This window comes from Chironomus tepperi, unplaced genomic scaffold (genome assembly GCF_022539635.2).
Source record: "Chironomus tepperi strain 1889 unplaced genomic scaffold, CSIRO-AGI_Ctep_v1 contig_467, whole genome shotgun sequence".
NCBI lineage: Eukaryota > Metazoa > Arthropoda > Insecta > Diptera > Chironomidae > Chironomus > Chironomus tepperi.
Window position 1 is genome coordinate 522,872 of NW_027226589.1, and position 19,535 is coordinate 542,406.

At 29.2% G+C, this 19,535-nt stretch overlaps 4 protein-coding genes across 4 annotated transcripts; 3 read left to right on the top strand and 1 right to left on the bottom strand.

Annotated features, from left to right (window-relative positions):
• Positions 1-1,206: 1,206 nt before the first annotated feature.
• LOC139099307 (arrestin domain-containing protein 2-like) lies at positions 1,207-2,011 on the top strand. Its single transcript, XM_070651731.1, has 2 exons — positions 1,207-1,888; positions 1,968-2,011. Exons 1-2 carry the CDS (start codon positions 1,207-1,209, stop codon positions 2,009-2,011), a joined length of 726 nt encoding a protein of 241 aa, XP_070507832.1.
• A 576-nt stretch (positions 2,012-2,587) lies between these two features.
• Positions 2,588-6,554, bottom strand: LOC139099392 (uncharacterized protein C05D11.1-like). The gene is made up of 4 exons (XM_070651835.1): positions 6,343-6,554; positions 6,145-6,273; positions 5,801-6,069; positions 2,588-5,246 (listed from the first exon to the last, which is right to left on the bottom strand). The coding sequence occupies exons 1-4, from the start codon at positions 6,479-6,481 to the stop codon at positions 2,757-2,759; spliced, it is 3,027 nt and encodes a 1,008-aa protein (XP_070507936.1). The 5' UTR covers positions 6,482-6,554; the 3' UTR covers positions 2,588-2,756.
• A 2,036-nt stretch (positions 6,555-8,590) lies between these two features.
• LOC139099361 (endocuticle structural protein SgAbd-6-like) lies at positions 8,591-10,611 on the top strand. Its single transcript, XM_070651790.1, has 2 exons — positions 8,591-10,230; positions 10,347-10,611. The coding sequence occupies exons 1-2, from the start codon at positions 10,073-10,075 to the stop codon at positions 10,543-10,545; spliced, it is 357 nt and encodes a 118-aa protein (XP_070507891.1). The 5' UTR covers positions 8,591-10,072; the 3' UTR covers positions 10,546-10,611.
• A 7,047-nt stretch (positions 10,612-17,658) lies between these two features.
• Positions 17,659-19,338, top strand: LOC139099308 (uncharacterized protein MCAP_0864-like). Its single transcript, XM_070651732.1, has one exon. It carries the CDS (start codon positions 17,659-17,661, stop codon positions 19,336-19,338), a length of 1,680 nt encoding a protein of 559 aa, XP_070507833.1.
• The last annotated feature ends 197 nt before the right edge of the window (positions 19,339-19,535 follow it).

The window sequence follows — 19,535 nt, forward strand, 5'->3', positions numbered from 1 at the left end:
TTAAAAGTATAAAAATTTGAATCATATTTCGAAGATTTTTCGGAAAAAATCCGCCATCTTGAAAAACATCAAAACTTTTAAAATTTTTAGTTTTTCATGATTTTTAGCTTGGTTGCTTCATTTAAATCAAGATAAACGATTTAATTATGTTCATGAAGCTTTTTCAATCATTTAATCGAAGTTTAAAGCTAAACTAATTAGCTTTAAGTTAGCATTTTTTTCAAAAATTATTCCAAATTGGTTTTGTTTTCAGTTTGTTTACAACATTCTAGTAAAACAATGAAAAACTTAAATGTTTTTAATTAACTTTTCTTCATTATTTGAGACTTTTTCTTTAATTTTTTACAATTATTTAATTTGTAAGCATAATCTTGCTTTAAAATCAATAATTAGAACGCTAATTTAGAGTTTTTTTCGTTTAAATTAACTGTAAAACAATGAATAAAATTCATTAAATTTTTAACTTAATTATGTAAAATGAAAAATTTAGATTTTTAAAATTCTGACTTAGTCATCACTTAGTTTTTGATTTTATTTTGAAATTGTTTTGCTTTAATTTATGTTGTGGTTTATTCGGTGTTTCGCGACGCAAGACGAGTGTTGAAGTTCGCTTGCAACTTTCCGGTAACTAGAGATATCCTTTCATATCTTGTTTTGTTGAGATAGTACTTGTTGTTTTTGTAAAACCATTCCGAGCACTCTACGATGTCTAGTTAAAAAGTTTTTAGCGTGGACAGCCGACCGAACGAACGAACGACCGAACGACCGAACAAAGTGTCTTATTAAGCTACCTTTAATGTCACTCTCTTGTCGATTATCATTCCCAAAAAATTTCAAAAATCGCTAAAAAATCTCCAAAACATTTCTAGTATTTTCACACAAAAAAATGTAAAGTTCAGTACCATCGCAAATTTCTTTTTAATGCTTTTGTCGCAAATCCAAAATTTAATCAAAATTTTTTTCGGATATTTTTTAGAAGTTAGCTGTCAAATTCTTGGCTATGCAAAATGTTCCTGGTCAGTCGAAAGTTCTCTGCATTCTCTAAGTGGACGAGTTGAGCACTTAAACACAAAACTATTGCTTTTTAATAAACCTCGAAATGGTCAAATTTTTCCAAAAGGCAGATTTTCATTTAACTTTTTCTACCAACTTCCACCGACACTTCCATCAAGTTTTCAGTTATCAGAAGGTTATGTTAAATATAAGATGATAGTTCTAGTCAAAAGATTTGGAAAATCAGACATGGAATTTGAGTATCCATTTTTTGTGAAACAAATTGTCGACTTAAATGCAATTGAGGATATGACAAGGCCACTGTTGCGTGTTACATCAAAAGATTTTGCGATTGATTTCACATCAAAATTTTTGTACATGACAGCTATGATTCCACAACAAGGTTATGTTCCAAATCAAATAATGGATATAAGAATACAAGTTGACAATCGTACTATAGTTTATGTAAAATATGTAAAAGTTTCACTCAAAAAAATTGTCACATTTATCTCACAAAATCCGAATGTCAATCAGCACACAGTTGAATCAACAGAAGCATCAGCTTATTGTGGTGATGTTGAAGCACACATGAAGAAACTTTTTGTAAAATATTTAAAAATTCCACAAGTTCCACCAAATATTGACAATTGTGAGATCATAAAGTTATCGTATGAAGTTCAAGTTAAAGCAAAGACAGCTGGAGTCACGAGAAGTCCTGTTTTAAGGTTACCTATTCGAATAGGAACTGTTCAGCTCTTTAGAGATGATCGTCGAGATTATGAGTTGGAAGTAATGGAACCAAGAAGATTTGAATTTGCGCCAATGAGCTATGATGAATGCATGTCAGACTCGTCATGTCCTGTGACGCCCAATAGTGATGATTTGATTGATTTGAGTGAGTTGATGTGATTAGAAAGCAATTTTAAAAATTGATTAAATTTACAACACCAAAAATTTTTTTTTTATGATTTCAGATCTGCCATCATATGATGAAGTTCTATCAAAAAATCACATTTGAGTATCCATTTTTTGTAAAATTGTAGAATAATTAAACAAATTGTGATTTTTTGATTTACATCAAAATTTTTACATGTTCCGAAAAAAAGTTAAATTTTCTGAAAAAAATTTCATATTTGAATAATCCTGTTTGTAATAAGTAAGAAGTGTAATTTACATATGATTAACAAAATATATGTTGAATGAATCAAGCTATTCTATATGAAATAAGGATGTTGTTTAAATTTTCTTATGATTCACTCCTGACCTCAATAATATATTGAAAAATACAATTTTAAAAATTGATTTTTACCTTTAATTTTCGTTTTAAAAGAGTAAAAGTTTAGAGCTGAAAAAAATGTTATATTTAAATAATCCATCAAAACGAATAATATAAAATTGAACTTGGAAAAGTAAACGCTATTCTATATGAAATAAGGATGTTGTTTGAATACTTACCTCAAAATATATAAAAATACTTTTTTTTAATTAAAAACGAAACAGGAATTTTTATTAATTTTTTTAAAAAAATTAGGAAAAATTGATCATGTATTTCTTATCTATTATATCATTATTACTTATTATTAAACAGAAAAAGTATGTTAAATTTTTCTTTATTTTTCTTTGTCAATTCCACTCAAATGTCTACAAAATATAATAAAAACATTCCTTGTTAAAAGACAAAAGACACAAATCATTTAAAAATGTGTTAAAAATTGACTTGGTAATTATTAATTTATGATTTTCACTTCGATGCAGGAGGCACTTCATGAACACGAATTTAAAATGCTTGCTTCCAAACTTGTGCTTTCCCTCAAATTATGTCCGAATTCTTCGAATTGCTTCTTGATACCTTCAACTTTGTCTGGATGACAGACAATGACAATCTTTGCTAATTTTGAGTCGAACATTGATTTAAAGTATTTGGTTCCAATGCGACGTAAATCCTCAACTGTTATGGTTGCAACTTGATCGACAAGGTATTTATTGTAGTCTTTGTAGATTCCTTTAAATGAATTCAACATTGCTTGCTGTACCAGATCACCAACTGTTTTTTCACGTTCAATAATTTCGAAAATTAATGAACTTTTGGCTGATTCGAGTAAAGTTTGATCAAAATCTGCATTTTCTTCAACTTGAGCTTCAACAATTGTCTTTGCGTCTTTAAATGCTTCGTAAATGTTTGTTGCACGATACAAAGAAAAGACAATAAGTCCTTCATTTGGTCGAGGAATTGCATTATAGCCATAAGAGTTTTTACGAATTTTCTTCCACATTGGACCTTCAAGTTGCGACAAATATTGAAGATAGAGCAGAATGACTGGCATGTCAGGATCCATAAAGCTAGTAATACCTGGCGATGTATGGAACATAAAGCCACTCTCAATACATCCAACTCCAACAATTGTTCCTGTATATTCAGGTTCCAAATTTCCTTCTGGTTTCATCAATGATGAGTCGGCAGTTATTGCAAGTTCTTGAATTTCTGATGGTTTCTCAAACTTCTGAATTAATGGTTGTAATGGAGTTGTCAAGTCCTTAACTTTTGATATATTTGTAGCTATATGAAGAGACAATGATGGAATCAAAATATCACGAAGTGTATTAAGATTTTTAAGAATCGATTCTTCTCCTTCCGGTGTCTTCAACTTCTCAAGTAAGTCACTCAAAAATGCGTATTGTCGTAACACTGAATTTTGCTGCACATTCGAGTCATTTCTGTAATAAACAGCTTTGGATATTTCTCTTGCCAAATCATATCCATTTCTCTTGGCGGTCGCGACATCATTCAATAATTTAGATCCAACAATATGAGTTCTTTCGGGTGTAAAAACAGAATCAAAAATCAAGCTTGTCATCCACGACACAGCAACTTCAAATTTTCTAACCTCAATTTGCATATGGAAAGTAGCAGTATTAGAAAATGGACCACATCCAAATCGGCTAGTTGATTGAAGTCCGAGACTTGTTTCATAGCTGATTATTTCCTCTTCAAGAACAGCAACGACATTTTCATATGGAATCAACTCACCGTCCTTCTTAACTGGTGATTCCAATATCAAATCAAGAAATAGCAGCAAATAGCTTCGAAGTTCTAATGGAACACTTCTGGTATCAAAGCTTAATGTCACGTAAATAAAGTTGGATTTTAAGTCATAGACTTCGACATAAAATGGGAAATTGGTCAAGTCAACCTTCGAATTTTTATCAAACTTCCTAATCACATCCAAGTGATGGAAATTGATGCTTTTGGTCGTTGGAACTGGTATCGATGTAAGCATATCAAGTGGTGGTGCTCGATCATTTTCAGCCAATGCTGCTTCGAGTTCCTTTCCTTTTTGTGCAAGTCCGTCCTCGCCAAGCTCAATTTTTCGTTTTTCAATTCTTTCGGTTTCTTCTTTAGCAAGTCTTTCCTTTTCAGCGATACTTGGTACTGCTCTGATAGTAACACTGTTGCTGTCGATGAAGAATTTTCGAAGTAAATCAGTCCAGTAACTAATGCTGTTCTTCTCAAGCTTATGGATGACTTCAGTCACGTTAAGTCGTTTATGGAAGTCTTCGGTCTTTTCACCGTAAAGGAAGTCACCAAGAATATGAAAAGCAATGTCATCATGTGGTGAATTTTCCAAGCTGCTTAACCTTTCCAAAACATATTTTTCGAAAATGATTTTCATTCGACGTTCATCAAGTGGCTCTTTACCATTTGCAATATCAACGAGTAATTGGAGCAATCGTTCATAAATAAAATCAATTTTTTCAATTGGAACATTCTCGAATGTAAAGTACAACAACGAAATTGAATTTTCGGAAATATTGTAGCGAATTTCCGATGCAAATGGTTCACTTATCTCTATGAAAGTTTGACACAATGGAGAAACAGATGTATCGGACAGATATTTCATTAAAATGTAGCAAGCTGTTAATGATTCAAAGTCAGTGGTTGCTTTTGGTCCCATAAAGCCAACAGAAACTAATCCACTTTCTTCCTCATCACTTGGAAATAAAATTTTGATATCCTTTGACTCTTTAAGAGGTTTTGGAAGGACTTGCCATGGTTTGGTAAATTTCGGGTAAGAATCTTTTCGATCGATGACTTTTTTTTCAATTGGACCAATTGATTTGGCAATTTCGTCGATTTCAACTTGTCCACAAATGATGATGGCGAAATTTTCTGCACGATAGAATTTTTTGTGATAGTCACGGATTTTCTCGATACTAAGGCTTTCTCGGATGTTTTTCATGATACCACCAGTTTCCTTAAAAAAAATGTTAAAATATTTTATTAAATTAGGTAATATAGAATTTGAAATGTAATGTTTGGGAAATATTAAGCTCTGATCTATACATTTAAGAATTAGGGAGGTTAAACACAAGAAGAAAATAATTAAAATCAACTAACATTGTTGTCTTTCACAAATACCTCAAAAAAATCAGCTGCTTATATTTGTTCAGATCAATAAAATTTTAAAATGTTAATGATTATTGTTTGTACAAAAACCAGTCATAATGACACATATATGTAAATATTATGAAAGTAATCTGAACAACCGTATGCTGATTGATTATTTTAGAAAGAATATGGATAACATATCACTTTGTCTAACTTCCTAGTGAAGCAGTAGCTAGTGATAGAGGCAGTTTTAGCACATATAATGTAAGCATTGGACACAATTTATCAGTAAAGTAAGTAAGTGTTAGTAAACATACTATAAATAACTTTAAAATGAACCATTATTAAAATGAAAATAATCAGGAGCATTTTTTGATAAATTTAACAACAAAAGCTTAATATTGTATAGTAATATCTCACCTTTGAATACCCATGATTAGGATAAATGTTCCTCAACAACTCTAGATGACTCCTGGATTCTCCCGAATTTTCTCGACCCTGCATTTCACAATAGACAGCGCCGTTGTCTTCACCTTCCTTCGTGACCGAGTAAATTTCCGTAATAAATCCAGATTTCGTAAGAGTTGGAAATAATATATGATCAAGATAGACAGGCAAAAGTCGAAGAAATCCTTCAGAACCAGCACAACTTAAAGTGTAGACAGTGTTATCGGTTTCTGTCCATGCATCTGGAATTTGATGATGTAAAAAAAATTGTGTTTATGAAATTTGAGGTAAATAATTTGAGCCATGTTAAAACTTACTTGTTCCATTAGCTAATGATCGATTGGCCAAAAGATCCAAAACGCCTTTATATGGATAGTCTTCGGAGCCAAGAAATACCAAATGTTCTAACGTATGCGGCAGTCCATCATCGCTATCTTCTTCCGTTGCTATTGAAAATCAATCAATCAAGCAAACTAAGTTAAGATTGAAATAAAAAAAATTGATGTTTTACATACCAAGTGCTTTATAGGAATTCGTGACTGGTGATGAAACCTGAGCAATATAAACTTGAATTCCTGAATCTGTGAATAGATACTTCTTCACAGGAATTTCATCGTTGATCTTTATTTCACAGATTAATTTATAATTTGACATTTTTTACGAGACAATTTTTTTCCTTGTTTTGACAAATTCTTTTATTACAAAGAGGGGAGCTAAAAATGAAGTGAAATTTTTTTTTCTGCTTAGTCAATGTCGGTTAAGCGAATTGTTTTGGCGGATAAATAAATTACCGGCTAATGAAATTGACAACAATCAACAAGTTTGTTGAGCATTTTTTCAAAATAATATTAAAGAATTTTATTACGTTTTAATGGAAAATTTAAAATAAAAGAATTTTTTTAACGATTTTGTTTATGAATTTATTTACAGGAGCTTGTGCAATAGATAACATTGGCTACCAAAGTGGCATTGCCTCCAGCTGATAGTGTGATAGAGATGTGCAATGCATGAGATAAAACAATGCATCGCGTGAAACCAGTTTGCATTAAGTCTGTATCAATTATAATTTAATTTTTTAAAATATCATCATTCGATATAGATTGACAAAAAAGATATAAATACAAAACAGATTATAGAAGCTGACAATCATTGACCTAATCGGTTTTAAATCATATATCAACAAGAATGAAAAGGCCAATTAGACAGAAAAAGGAATAAAAATTAGAATACTAATTTAAAACTAAAACAGACCAAAAATGCTAATCTATAATCAGTATGTTTTATGTTTTACTATTCAACACAATACATCGCGTTTGTTGACTCACGATCCAAAGGAAGAAAATAAAAAGTCCTACAAGCAAGATATCAGATTGCATAATAGCAATCAGGTAATCATCATAAAAAATCTGTCGTAATGTAATTATGACCTTAAATGTCAACTGATCATTACCATACTGCACTTGAACTTTAAAATAAGAATGCGAAAAGAAGGAAAGAAATATAACTTATTTTTGCATGCAAATAACGAACTGCATTTTGGATCCAATACTTTCACTTTTCTGTATACCAAGTTTATTTTTGAGTAAATCGAAAATATTGCAAGATGTTCAGTAATTTCATTGATGATTAATGAGATAATTCTTGTCGCGTGAAATATAAATTACAGTTGATCATGTTTCGTAATTCCCTGACGCTTTAAAATGCAGCTTAAGACAATATCGATGGTAATATGTCGGATTTACATTTAAGATTTATTAATGGAAGTTCTATAAACTGGATGGGGTAAAAACAAGTTTTAAGTAAGAATTTTTATTTCAAATGTTATTCATTTATTACGAAATGGTTCAAATAGAATTATTAAAAAATGACTGAAGTTACGTTTCTTTCTAGACAGGTTCTGAGTGACTTGTTTCTAGCTTTAGTGAATAAATGATATTAAGTTGACAAAAGTAAGGCTTTGAAAATTCTACATCACCTGACTGACAAAGGGCGAAGCCGACTTTTTTCGCCTAAAATTATTTTTTTTTTTTATGGGATAAAAATATTGATTAACCTGTTCTATAAATAAAATGTTAGGATGGTGTATTATGTTTGCTAATTTTTTAGGTAAAACATGCTCAGAACTTTGTTTCAGCTAATTAGTTGAAAAATTGGCTAGATCAAAATTCCAAGCTAATTGTTCTTAAAAAGAAGGACATTTCAATAAGTTCAAACCTGTTATAGCCCAGAATATAAACATTTTAAACAGTTTTATTACGCCCTCCAATTCACAATGGATCAAAAAGTTCTTAATCCAATAATTTTAAGCTTCCACAATCAATTAATATTATAATCCTCATAAGATCCATTTGCTCATTAATTTATTGCTTACTGATCTTAAACCAATTAGCAGAAAATATTTCTTCTTTAAGATTACAAAGTTCCATCATAACAAGAATAAATAATAATAATAGTCATGAAAAGAATATTAAAGTATACATGGATATAAATATAAAGGCATGCTGATTCGATGTTTCTTTGTAAACTGTTAAGTGTTGTTAATGGAGCTGAAATATCTATAAAACAATATTAATTTACATTGATAGCTGCAGGGATAGCTGTTGATGAAGAATTCTAAATTATTCTGAAATGACTAATTGAGGATAAGATAAATGTTTATTGATTGTTGACTCGGCTTAGTGATTTGTTAGGGCGATCATCTACTGTATTTTTGCCGTGACGCTGCTGTGTCCTGATAAAGCCTCAATATAAATGTCCCAATTTTTCAAACTTTTCAATTTTTGCGCTTTTTGCAATTTTAAACGTAATTTGACTAGTTACTTGAATATTAAGACTCAAAATAGCCCAAAAGTACCTCAAAAGTGTCAAACTTTGTAGGATCTTGATTTTTTCCAAAAGTGTTCCGATTTTTTCCCAAAATCTTCTGGCCACTCTATATAAAGTGAATTGTGAATTGTGAGCTTTTAAGTTCCAAACTACTAAAAACGACAATTGATAGGGGTAAGCGCGAAAATACAAAAAATATTTTATAGGCTATATCAAAGAGAACATCAAAATTTCAGATTGCTTTAAAGTTCAATTTTGAATAACTAATATTACACATTAGTTAAAACTTTATACATAGTTTCTATTTTATGCTAGATTTTGTTGAAATATTTTATTTACATTAATAAAGCTCCTGCTTGCTCTTTCCGATGTCCATTACAGCCAAAGGTGAAATGGAGATATTTTTTACTGAAATTTTATATGAATTTTGTTACCGTGACAGTTGCGGTGTGTGAAAAAGTCGATTTTTTTTTGGAATAATTTTACGCAATAAGTACACGAGCGCCATTTTGCCTAAAATTAATTTTTCTTGGATTTTCTGATAACACAAGGTGTGGTTAAAATCATTATATTGGTAAAATCTGTTTCATTTAGTCTTTCAGAATTGGGAATGCATCATGTTGATTTTAAAATTTAATTAATTCGTTAACCAACCCTTGATGGATAAAATTATTTTGACTAAAAAAAATCGAGAGGAACTAAGAACTAAAAAGGGTAGTTATGGGAGCTTATCTTGTGTACTAAAATTAATTTATACTTGTTACTGCAGTAATTTTTTTATTTAGTAAAAAAAGCAATTTTCTCATAATTAATGATTAAAAAGAATGAACAGTCATGTTTTACAATTTCATTACATTTAAATTCCATTTAATTTTCATAAACTGCTTTTAATAGTCTTTAATGTGTTTTACTTTACTTATAAGTCTATAAATTTCGATATAAACCTTAGCAGACAATGCATATGCCGCATATAATGAGTATATTCAATCAATATAAGTCAGTATGCTCAATTTTGTGAGCATACTCATAAGTATTTTTTAATCCTTGTCTGTTTGAGAAAATAACAAGAAACATTCAAAGCATGTGCATGGATTTATCAACTTTTTATTCAATAAGTCAACAGACAGAAAGTAAAAAAACAATTTCTCACGATAAATTTAAATTCAATATTTCCAATATAGGAATATCCAAGAAAATAAAATTAAAAATTAAATATGATGTTGAAAGTCCGCGATGCAATTTTATCTTTTAATCATATTTACAACGTCAGACTTAAAATTGTGACCAAACCTTGGAATCTTTTGGTTTAAAAGAAGATGAATTTACTGTATTCCTCATCAGTTCATTGTTGCATCTCGACATTTAAACATTACTGAAAATAAGTTTCTTATCCAAAAGACTCAAAAAATATTTAAAATAATGGCAAAATTAGTAGCAGTTTTTGTTCTTATCGTCTTTGTTGCTGCTTCATATGGAGTACCTGTTGATAGAGTTTTAGGTAACGGAATTGAAGGACATGCTGCCAAAATTATTGAGGAACATTTTGATACTGATGGAAATGGAAATTATAATTTCGGGTAAGAATTTGTAGTATTTTTTTTATTATCTTATCAATTTAATGCCGCTTTTAGTTCTAAAAATTCAAATTTAACAAATTCAAAAATCAAAATTTACTATAAAATTTCCGTTTCAGTTACAAGCAAGACGATCTTCAAGAACGTCAAGAAGCAGGAACAGTAGCAATCAATCCTGAAACTGGAAATTCCACCCTCGACAATGTAATCGGATCTTACAGATATGTTCGTCCTGATGGATTATGGCAAATTGTTGAATACAGAGCTGACACTAATGGATTTGTAGCACATCCTAGAACTGAACCATACATTCAATAATACAAATAGCATGAATACTAGTAATAGAATTGGTTTACAAATGACAAAAACCTATAAATATTGAATGTTTAAATTTTTATTACACTTATGTGAAATTTTAAGTTTAATTTGAAGTAAATAGGAATTGTTTCAATTTAAATTGAAATCATCGTAAAATATTTGTTTTTGATAAAGAATTAAAATTTTTATTCATATTCTACAACTAGTAGAGTAGCACCTTAAAAAAACTGTTTTTTGTTTGTTTGTTTCAATAAAAAAATAATCAATTGATTTAATTAAAATGAAATTTTATATAATATAATTAAAAACATTTAAAAACTCTAGGGGAGAAGTGCCTTGATGGTTCACTTAGCAATATGCGATTTACGAAATAGGATTTGAATTCTGCCATCTGTAGGGCGGTCATCTGTTATATTAATGATGGGACGCTGTTGTACTTTTTTCCTTTCCTGCTGTGTCACGACTAAGCCTCAAAGTTTCCCAATTTTTCAAGAAGTTGAGAAGTCAATACAAATTTTTTAACTGACCCCGGGATTGGATGATGAAAAAAACTATTCTGTTGATTTTGATAAAGAATAAGTTTTTGGCCATATTATAGTGCAAATGTAATTCCAACTGTTTTATTAGAAATTGTGGGGATCAAAATATCATTTCTAGTAGACAAGTAGACAAAAATGTGGTTTAACTAATTAAAGAAAAGTTAATGTCAAAAAAATTGTCAAAAATTGTCTTTTCAAAGTCAAAGTCAAGACATTAACAATAAGATTTAGCAATATCCAGATCTCGATAGATTTTCGGGATCAATATTTGTTATTTGATACTGTGAAAGCGGTAATTTAAACTTTAAGTGCTAAAAATGTGGTTGAAATTATTAGGTCAGATATGTGGTGACATCTACATGATTTTTAAACATGTGATTCTTAATTTTTGGAAAATTTCAAACTTTAAAGTTTAAGTTTTTGTATCAACATGAAATGAATTCTTACTTCTGTAATCCTGGAATTGAAGTTTCTCCAATCCCGAGATTTCGGGACCGGAAAAACATAAGGGATGCGATATTCTGGGATTGAAAACCCTTAAATTAATGTTAGAATTAATTATAGTGTTACATAAATATTAGTTGACAAATTAAAATCTGAAAATTTTCCGTTAAAGGTCTGAAAGAGGTGGTACTAAATATAAAAGTTTCTCTCTTTAGACTGTGTGATACAGTTGAAAACGATTTAAACAAACAAGAATGAAAGCAGCGATTAACTTCTTCTACGTCACAAAAAAACAAATGATTTTTGATTCCACTTGAAATAAAAATCTATAAGTTGATGATTCACAATCACACAATTAAAATTTACTTTCATTTATTTTCAATGTTATTAAAAATATTCATCAGTACCTTGAAAAATTTTCGCTTAAAAGAAGACGAATTTTAAGAACCGTCATCAGTTATTCATTGGAGCTCTTTAGGCAAACAAGCCAATCTTTTGAACTTTTTATGATATAAATTCCCAAAATGGCCAATATTGTAGCAATTTTTGTACTCCTTGTTTCATCTGTTGTCATTCAAGCCACTCCAGTCATCAAAAGAGATGTTTCTGAAATTGTACAACATCACCAGCCTGGACATATTTATGGAAACGGAATTCCTGGTGATCAAGCAAAAATTATCAATGAACATTTTAAAACTGACGAAAAAGGAAATTATGTTTTCGGGTATGTTGTTGAAGATTTTTTTTTATATTCTTATCACTTGAAACTGCAATTCTTAATTCTAAATAATTAGACTGAATCAAAATTTAACTAAAATTTCCGTTTCAGCTACAAGCAAGACGACCTTCAAGAACGTCAAGAAGCAGGAACAGTAGCAATCAATCCTGAAACTGGAAATTCCACCCTCGACAATGTAATCGGATCTTACAGATATGTTCGTCCTGATGGATTATGGCAAATTGTTGAATACAGAGCTGACACAAATGGATTTGTAGCACATCCTAGAACTGAACCATACATTCAATAATACGAATAGCATGAATACTAGTAATTGAATTGATTAAGAAATGAAAAATAAGGAATCGATAAGTAGAAATTTGATTATTTTACATTTTGTGAGTAATTTAATTCCTGTTGAAGTATAATTTTTGTTGGTTAAAAAAATTTAAAAAGTTAATAAAACTTTAATGTTTATTTAAATTTTTGTAAAATGCAAATTTTTTTAATAATCTAGCAATCTTAAATCATTGTCAATCATGGAATTGTTGAAAATTGGTGAAGATCGACAAATTATGATAAATGATGCCACACCAGTCAAAAGAGATGTTTCAGAACTCATCAACCTGGATATGTTATTTATGAAAACTGAATTATAATTTTAGTTAATATTTTACCAATTCTATATAATTGCAACGGACCTAGCCACAATTTGTGTATCGCGAATCACACAAACCGATTTGTGTGACTAGAACAGCGAAAAAGCTAATCTTGACCCTTGCCGCTTTTCGCTGCTATTGCTAGTGGCTTGATAAAAAATATAACTTTTACTGTAGTGTTGTCCAAAAAAAACTTCAGGTGATTATTGTTGCTAAAATGGCAGAAATAGCAAAGACTGTTGCTTAATGGCACAGAGGTTGTTGTTTGGAATGTGACAAAAATGTAGAATTTAAACTAAATTTATTTACTAGAGTGCTAATAATTTTTATTGCTCTGAAAATAGTGGGAAAGGACCTAGCTGCTGCATAAATGGTGCAATTAACAAATATTGCTGTAAAAATGGAGTTTCGAATGCGGATTATTAATTGCCGGAAACTAAAACAGCTAAACTATGTCTTCGTGGTAGATTTGGACCTCATTGTTGTAAAATGGCGGTTACTGTCGTTATTGTTGCCACAATGGTGTTGATAATAAAGATTATTGCTCAAAAGGAGGCATAGGAAGATTTTGCTCTCCAAACGAAGAAATTGATCCTTATTGTTGTGGAAATAAAGATCCAGGACCCTATTGATGTAAAAATGGATCTCATTCAATTGATTGCAAAGATATAACAATTACAACTGCTATCTCAACTTACAGATATACATCATGACTCTAGCAACACTGTCCTATCATCAAATTGATTTTCTCCTTTGAATAAAGTTGGATAGTGAAAAATTTAAGTTCAATAAGTTCTGTTTGTTAACTAAAAAATCGATAGTCATGCTTATGCAACTTTACAATAAATTTAATTTCACTATCTTATTTTTTGCATCTACCAATGAAATGGTGAGTTCAAAATAAAATTGCGGTGAAATTAAAATTCACTACAATAATTTTTTAAAAAATTGTTAATTAAAATGAACTTTGAATGATTCGTAGAAGCTTTAAATATTGTAAAGTTTGTTATTAAAAATACTTTTAATTGTAAAGGGTGCCTCTTTATTGAAGTATCTTAACATTCGTTTAGCACCAATTACATCTACTTCTAAATGGTCGTTTCCTTGTTCGTGCCTTTCTTAATTCGACACTCCTTCCATAAATATTATTTTCTTTAATATTTTTAATAAATAAAAGTAAATGCAACATATTTTTGGATTGTACACGTCAACTTCTTGAATTTTAAATGATCGAACTTAATAAAATGAAGATTACTTAAAATGAATGGAAGCTGACATTTAATAAAATGTATGTGGTGAAATTTATGCAAATTTATTTTTTTTTATCTTTCGGTATTGATTATCAATTTTCAATCAGCAAAATAACAAAGAAATTATCCAAAAATTTTCCAATTCACAGAACAACTTAATTTTGATGACATGACAATAGAAATCATATGAAACCAAAGTGGACATTGTATCAAAATAATTCAGCTTTAAAACATAAAATTTATTTAAATATGTTTTTTTTATAAAAATAAATTAATTAAGACGTTAAGCAAGACGCTATGCTTCCACACTAGAGTCAGTCTGACTATCATTCCCATCTTGATTGCGATTTAACAGTTCAAAAACAGATTCATCAGTTGTTGGCTCGTCATCACTTTCAACAATAATTGGTCTGAATCCATTCTCATCAGCTTCATAGTCAACTCTTTGCCATTTCCCATCTGGTCGGAGATATTTGTAATAACCAATGACTTTCTCTAGGACATATCGATTATTTTCTGGATCTGCTTTGAATGTTGCTTGTTCCATGCGGCGTTGAAGATCGGTTTGCAGGTAGCTGTAAATCAACTTAAAAAATGTACAACAATACATACAGAATTGTTTTGATTAATTACCCAAAGTTGTAAGAAACATTCGGTTTAATTTCAAAATATTGATCAACAATTTGAGCTTCATGACCTGGAATATTGTTTCCATAAATTGGTTCTGAATCTTCTCTTAAGTCGCTATTTATGTGTTTGATTGATCCTCTTGATTGTTGAACGTATCTTGCATCAATCGTAATTGCGATAATTGTGATAGCTATTACTGACTGAAATTAAAGAATTCGTTAAGTTAAAACTTAAATTGAATGTTTTTATATTTTTAAACTTTTCAATTTTTTAAACTTGTTTCTAATTTTTTTCTACTTTTTAAAATTTTTCTCAATCAATAATGTTCAGCTTACTCCCAAAATTTGCTTCATTTTTGAATTTTCAAGTAAAAAAACTGTTTCTTCTTCTACAAATAGCCACAAACTGATGATGACTTCAACAGCATCAGCTCCTTATAAATAGAACTATCCCGCATTCTACGTGCAATTCAATATAGCGGTTAATGCAAAGACATAAGGCAATTGAATAATTAAAGTTACGCATCTTCCCATGCAACTTAATTTGTCCAATAAAATTATTCAATGTAATCGAAGAACTGTAAGGCAATATTGGTCACGATTATGAATGCAAAGAAAAATGGGCAAGAACTGATCGTAAATTTATCACAAAATCTTCTTTTTGCCGTAGAGCTTCCTTCGGTTTTTTTATAAGGTAGATAGAATTTCAGAGCACGTGGTCAATGCATTTTTAAGCGATGTCAGTAATTAGTTTAAGTGAAATTTGAGAGATGACAAATTTTAATTTTCAATAAGTCATCAAGATCTTTGTTGCTGTTTAATGTGACTTCTACTAAATAGGTTGAAAATTCATTAGGATCTGGGTCTAAAATGGACGACTACCTTTTTGCGATTTATGATAGAATCTATATAATGCTACACTTCTTTTCCAACATTTCATTATGTAATTGTGATTAGTAATCAAGATTGTGCGCGAAATTGAGAATAACTAACCGTTATAATTAAGTATGGTTTAGTACTTTTTCTTACCGTGTTACTGTCCCTTTGGATTAACTTAAAAAGCGGTAAAAATTTATAAAGCAGCAACTAATTACGAATAAATTATGTACAAATTATTCATACAACTGCAAAACATTTTATATCATCAAGTATTTAATAAGTCAAAATGAACTATAAAGGAGCTACTTAGAAGGCTCGAGGATTTAATGAATTCAATTTAGCTTTTCAAAAGAAATATGCGATTTTAAAGTGCCCATTTACAAGCTAACAATTTTTTATATTATTCTTCTTCCTACTTCTTTTTTAGCCTTCAGAATCCATTTTAAGTAAGCGGGATACTTCTTAAATTACAGAAAAAGTTAATAAGGTTTTATTAATCATAAATAGAGATTATTGTAGTAGTGTAGACAACTGAAGAATTTAACATGATTCTGATGTTAAATTGACATAAACTTTATCAAAAAGGTTAATTATCTGAATGAGTTTGATTTAGATTAGTTAGAGATAATTTGAATTGTACTGTGATGATGCCAATTCTAATTAACACAATTATTAGTCTTAGTTCAAGTTTTTTGCAGATAATATGTTCCAGTATAATTAATTTGATTCTTTGGTTATTACAATCCATTCATTTGGGCAAGTTAAATAACTTGTTTAATCTTGTCCAATACTAAACATTAACTAGCTATGTTCGCTCGTGATAAATAAGCGGAATTTATATTGATTACAATAAATTACACTTTAAAAAATTAGTTCCAATTTCTCGTATGAAAACAATAGTGATAATGAAACTAGAGGCGTAATTAGGATCAATTTAGACAGAAAAACAAATATTTTTTTAACGCTTTAGTATTATTTATTCAGATAAACAACTATTCCTTAATACAAAGCAGTTGAAGAATTAGGTTTTCCGAATTTCCATTCAAATAAAAACCTGTTCAATAACCTAAAATACAGTTTTTATAATTTTTGCGATATTTATACATTTGATATCATAAGTGAATGATTGCGATTGTTTATGAATTAAAATATGTTGAACGGAAATAGTGATTGATAACATATATAAATATTGCTAATAAATTAAATATTCTCTATCATTGTAAGTGGCTGTGTGACACTTTGTGGATTTCATATTTAGTACAACTTTAAAACTGAAACTGAATAGGTCAAAAAAAATATTAAAAATTTGAAAACTTTATTTTATTTGCAATTTTTATTAAAGGAAAAAAAGTGAAATTTACAACAAAAAATATGCAAGTGTACCATCAAATTAATGTCATTTATTTTTGTTTAATTTAAATCTCTTTATTTTTTGTCTAATTTTAATATATCTTAAATAATTAATAAATTTTAGTTAACATTTGAAAATGAAAATAAGTCATAATTTTTCCGAATATTTTGAAATTTTCAAAGTAATAATAAACATGTTCAAATTAATACAGGTGTTTAATTCTTAAAATTTTACTTTCATAAAATATAATTTTTTCATAATTTGCATTGAACATATACAATTAAATTTAGTTTTCTTCATTCTGTCAACAAGAGGACTTTCAACAGTTTCTTTAAGTCCAATTTTTGTGATATTCAAAGGTTCAAAAAAGTTCTATGAAATTTGTTTTAGCTTAAACCTAATGAAAAGTGGTATTGTATCTTTTGTCGACTTTATAGTAAATCATATTTATTTAGAAATTTATTAATTATTGGTGATTTAAGCAGTATCAAGAAGTTAACTAATAGTAATTTTAATTATGTTTAAACTTTATTTTTCATAATTGTATAATCTTTTTAAAGGCTTTTTTTATTTCTGTGACAACATTCGTCAAAAACAAATCATTCATAAATATTTTCTGATTTTTTTTTTTTATTTTTAGAGTCATGATCAATGCTCAGCTGATCTCATTACTCCTTATCTTCTTTGTATTTAACAATGTCAATGCTGTGGATATTCAATGTGAATTTAGGAATGACGATTTTGATGCATTTATTAATCAATATACATGCGTTGTTCAAGTTAACTTAATGATAACTGCAAAAAATACTGCAATTAATTTAGTCCGAGGATCTCATAATTCTGGTAAGAACAACAATGACATCACTGGATTATCGATCCGCGACAAAAGAATGCAGTATATGCCAGCAAATTTAGCTGATAAATTTAAAAATTTAATTGCAATGAGAATTAGAAATGGAAAATTGAAAGAAGTGAGTCAGAGTGATTTTAAGTCATTCCCAAAACTTCGTTACCTTAATCTTGATGCAAATGATTTGGAAGTTCTTGATGATGACTTATTTGAATTTAATCCATTGCTGGAAGTTATTTGGTTTGAAGGGAATAAGATCAAAGCCATTGGACAGTCAACATTTGCGAATTTAAAGAATTTAAGAGATTTAGATATGAATGGAAACATTTGCTACTCAAAAAGGATGTCGAGTAAATACGATATGTCTACAAATATGGCAGTGATGAAGCAAAAGTGTTACAACTCAGATGCAGAGCTTTCAAAGCTTAAAATCAAGTATCGAGAAATAATAACTAATAATACAAAACTAACATTGGATGTTGATGAGTTAAAGAGTGAAATAAATGAAAAAGACATGGAAATTGAAAAATTGACCAGTTCTATTCACAATTTAACTGAACTAATAGCAAATTCAGCAGCAAATGTAAGGGAATCCGAAATTAAAATTGATCAATTGAAAGGACAACTTGCAGAAAAGCAAACTCAATTAAATTTAATAAAATCACAACTGGAGCAGTCGAATTTCAAGAATCGTGAAATTGTCGACCAAATGACAAAACTAGAAGAAAAATACAAAACGATGACAATTCAAACTTCTGAAAATGAGAATACATTTAAAGAACAAATTGACAAATTTCAGCTAGAACTTGATGAAAAAGAACTAAGATTGCAAGATTTAGTTGAAAAATTCAATAATTCTCAACATTTGAGCATCAAAACTCAACAAACACTCAAAGAGCTTCAAGATCAACTATCAAATCAAAAACAAATTGAAAGACAATTACGACAAAATACTACAAAACTTGAATTAGCCCTCGACACTCATGAAATTAACAACGACAACTTGACAGATATTATTGCTAATAATTCATTAAAAATTCTAACATACGAACAAGAAATTAATCAACTTAAGCTTCAAATTAACGAAACTAAAACCAAATTTGAAGTTATTAACTCTGAACGTCTACAACTATCCATAGATCTCAAAAACATCTCATTCATAAAACAGCAAATGGAAAATAATTTGAAAAATTTGACAGAACATCTCAAAAAGTCTGAAGAGGACCTTACAAGCCTTGAAATACTTAACGATGAATTAAGTAGTGAGCTTGTCAATCAAACTCAAATAGCTGAAGCTATGATTCATAAGGGAGATAACCAGCAATCTAATGGAGAAACTTTACTCTTTATTGGATCTGTGGTGATGATTTTACTGACTATTGTTAATGTTTTTGTTGCATTGAAATATTATCGTAAGAAAACGATTGTTTTAAGACAAATTGAGGCTGATGATTCCTATTGTGATGACATATGACAGATATGTAGATTTATAATAAAATTCATATAATTTTTTGTAACTTAATTGATCTGATTTTATATAACTATTTAAATAAAGATACTAGTTGCTAAAACAAATTCCAAACTTTTAAAAAATAATTAATTTTAATGAAATTCAAACTCTATGGAAATATTTTTGACTGTTTGAAGCATAACAAAATCTCCAACATAAGT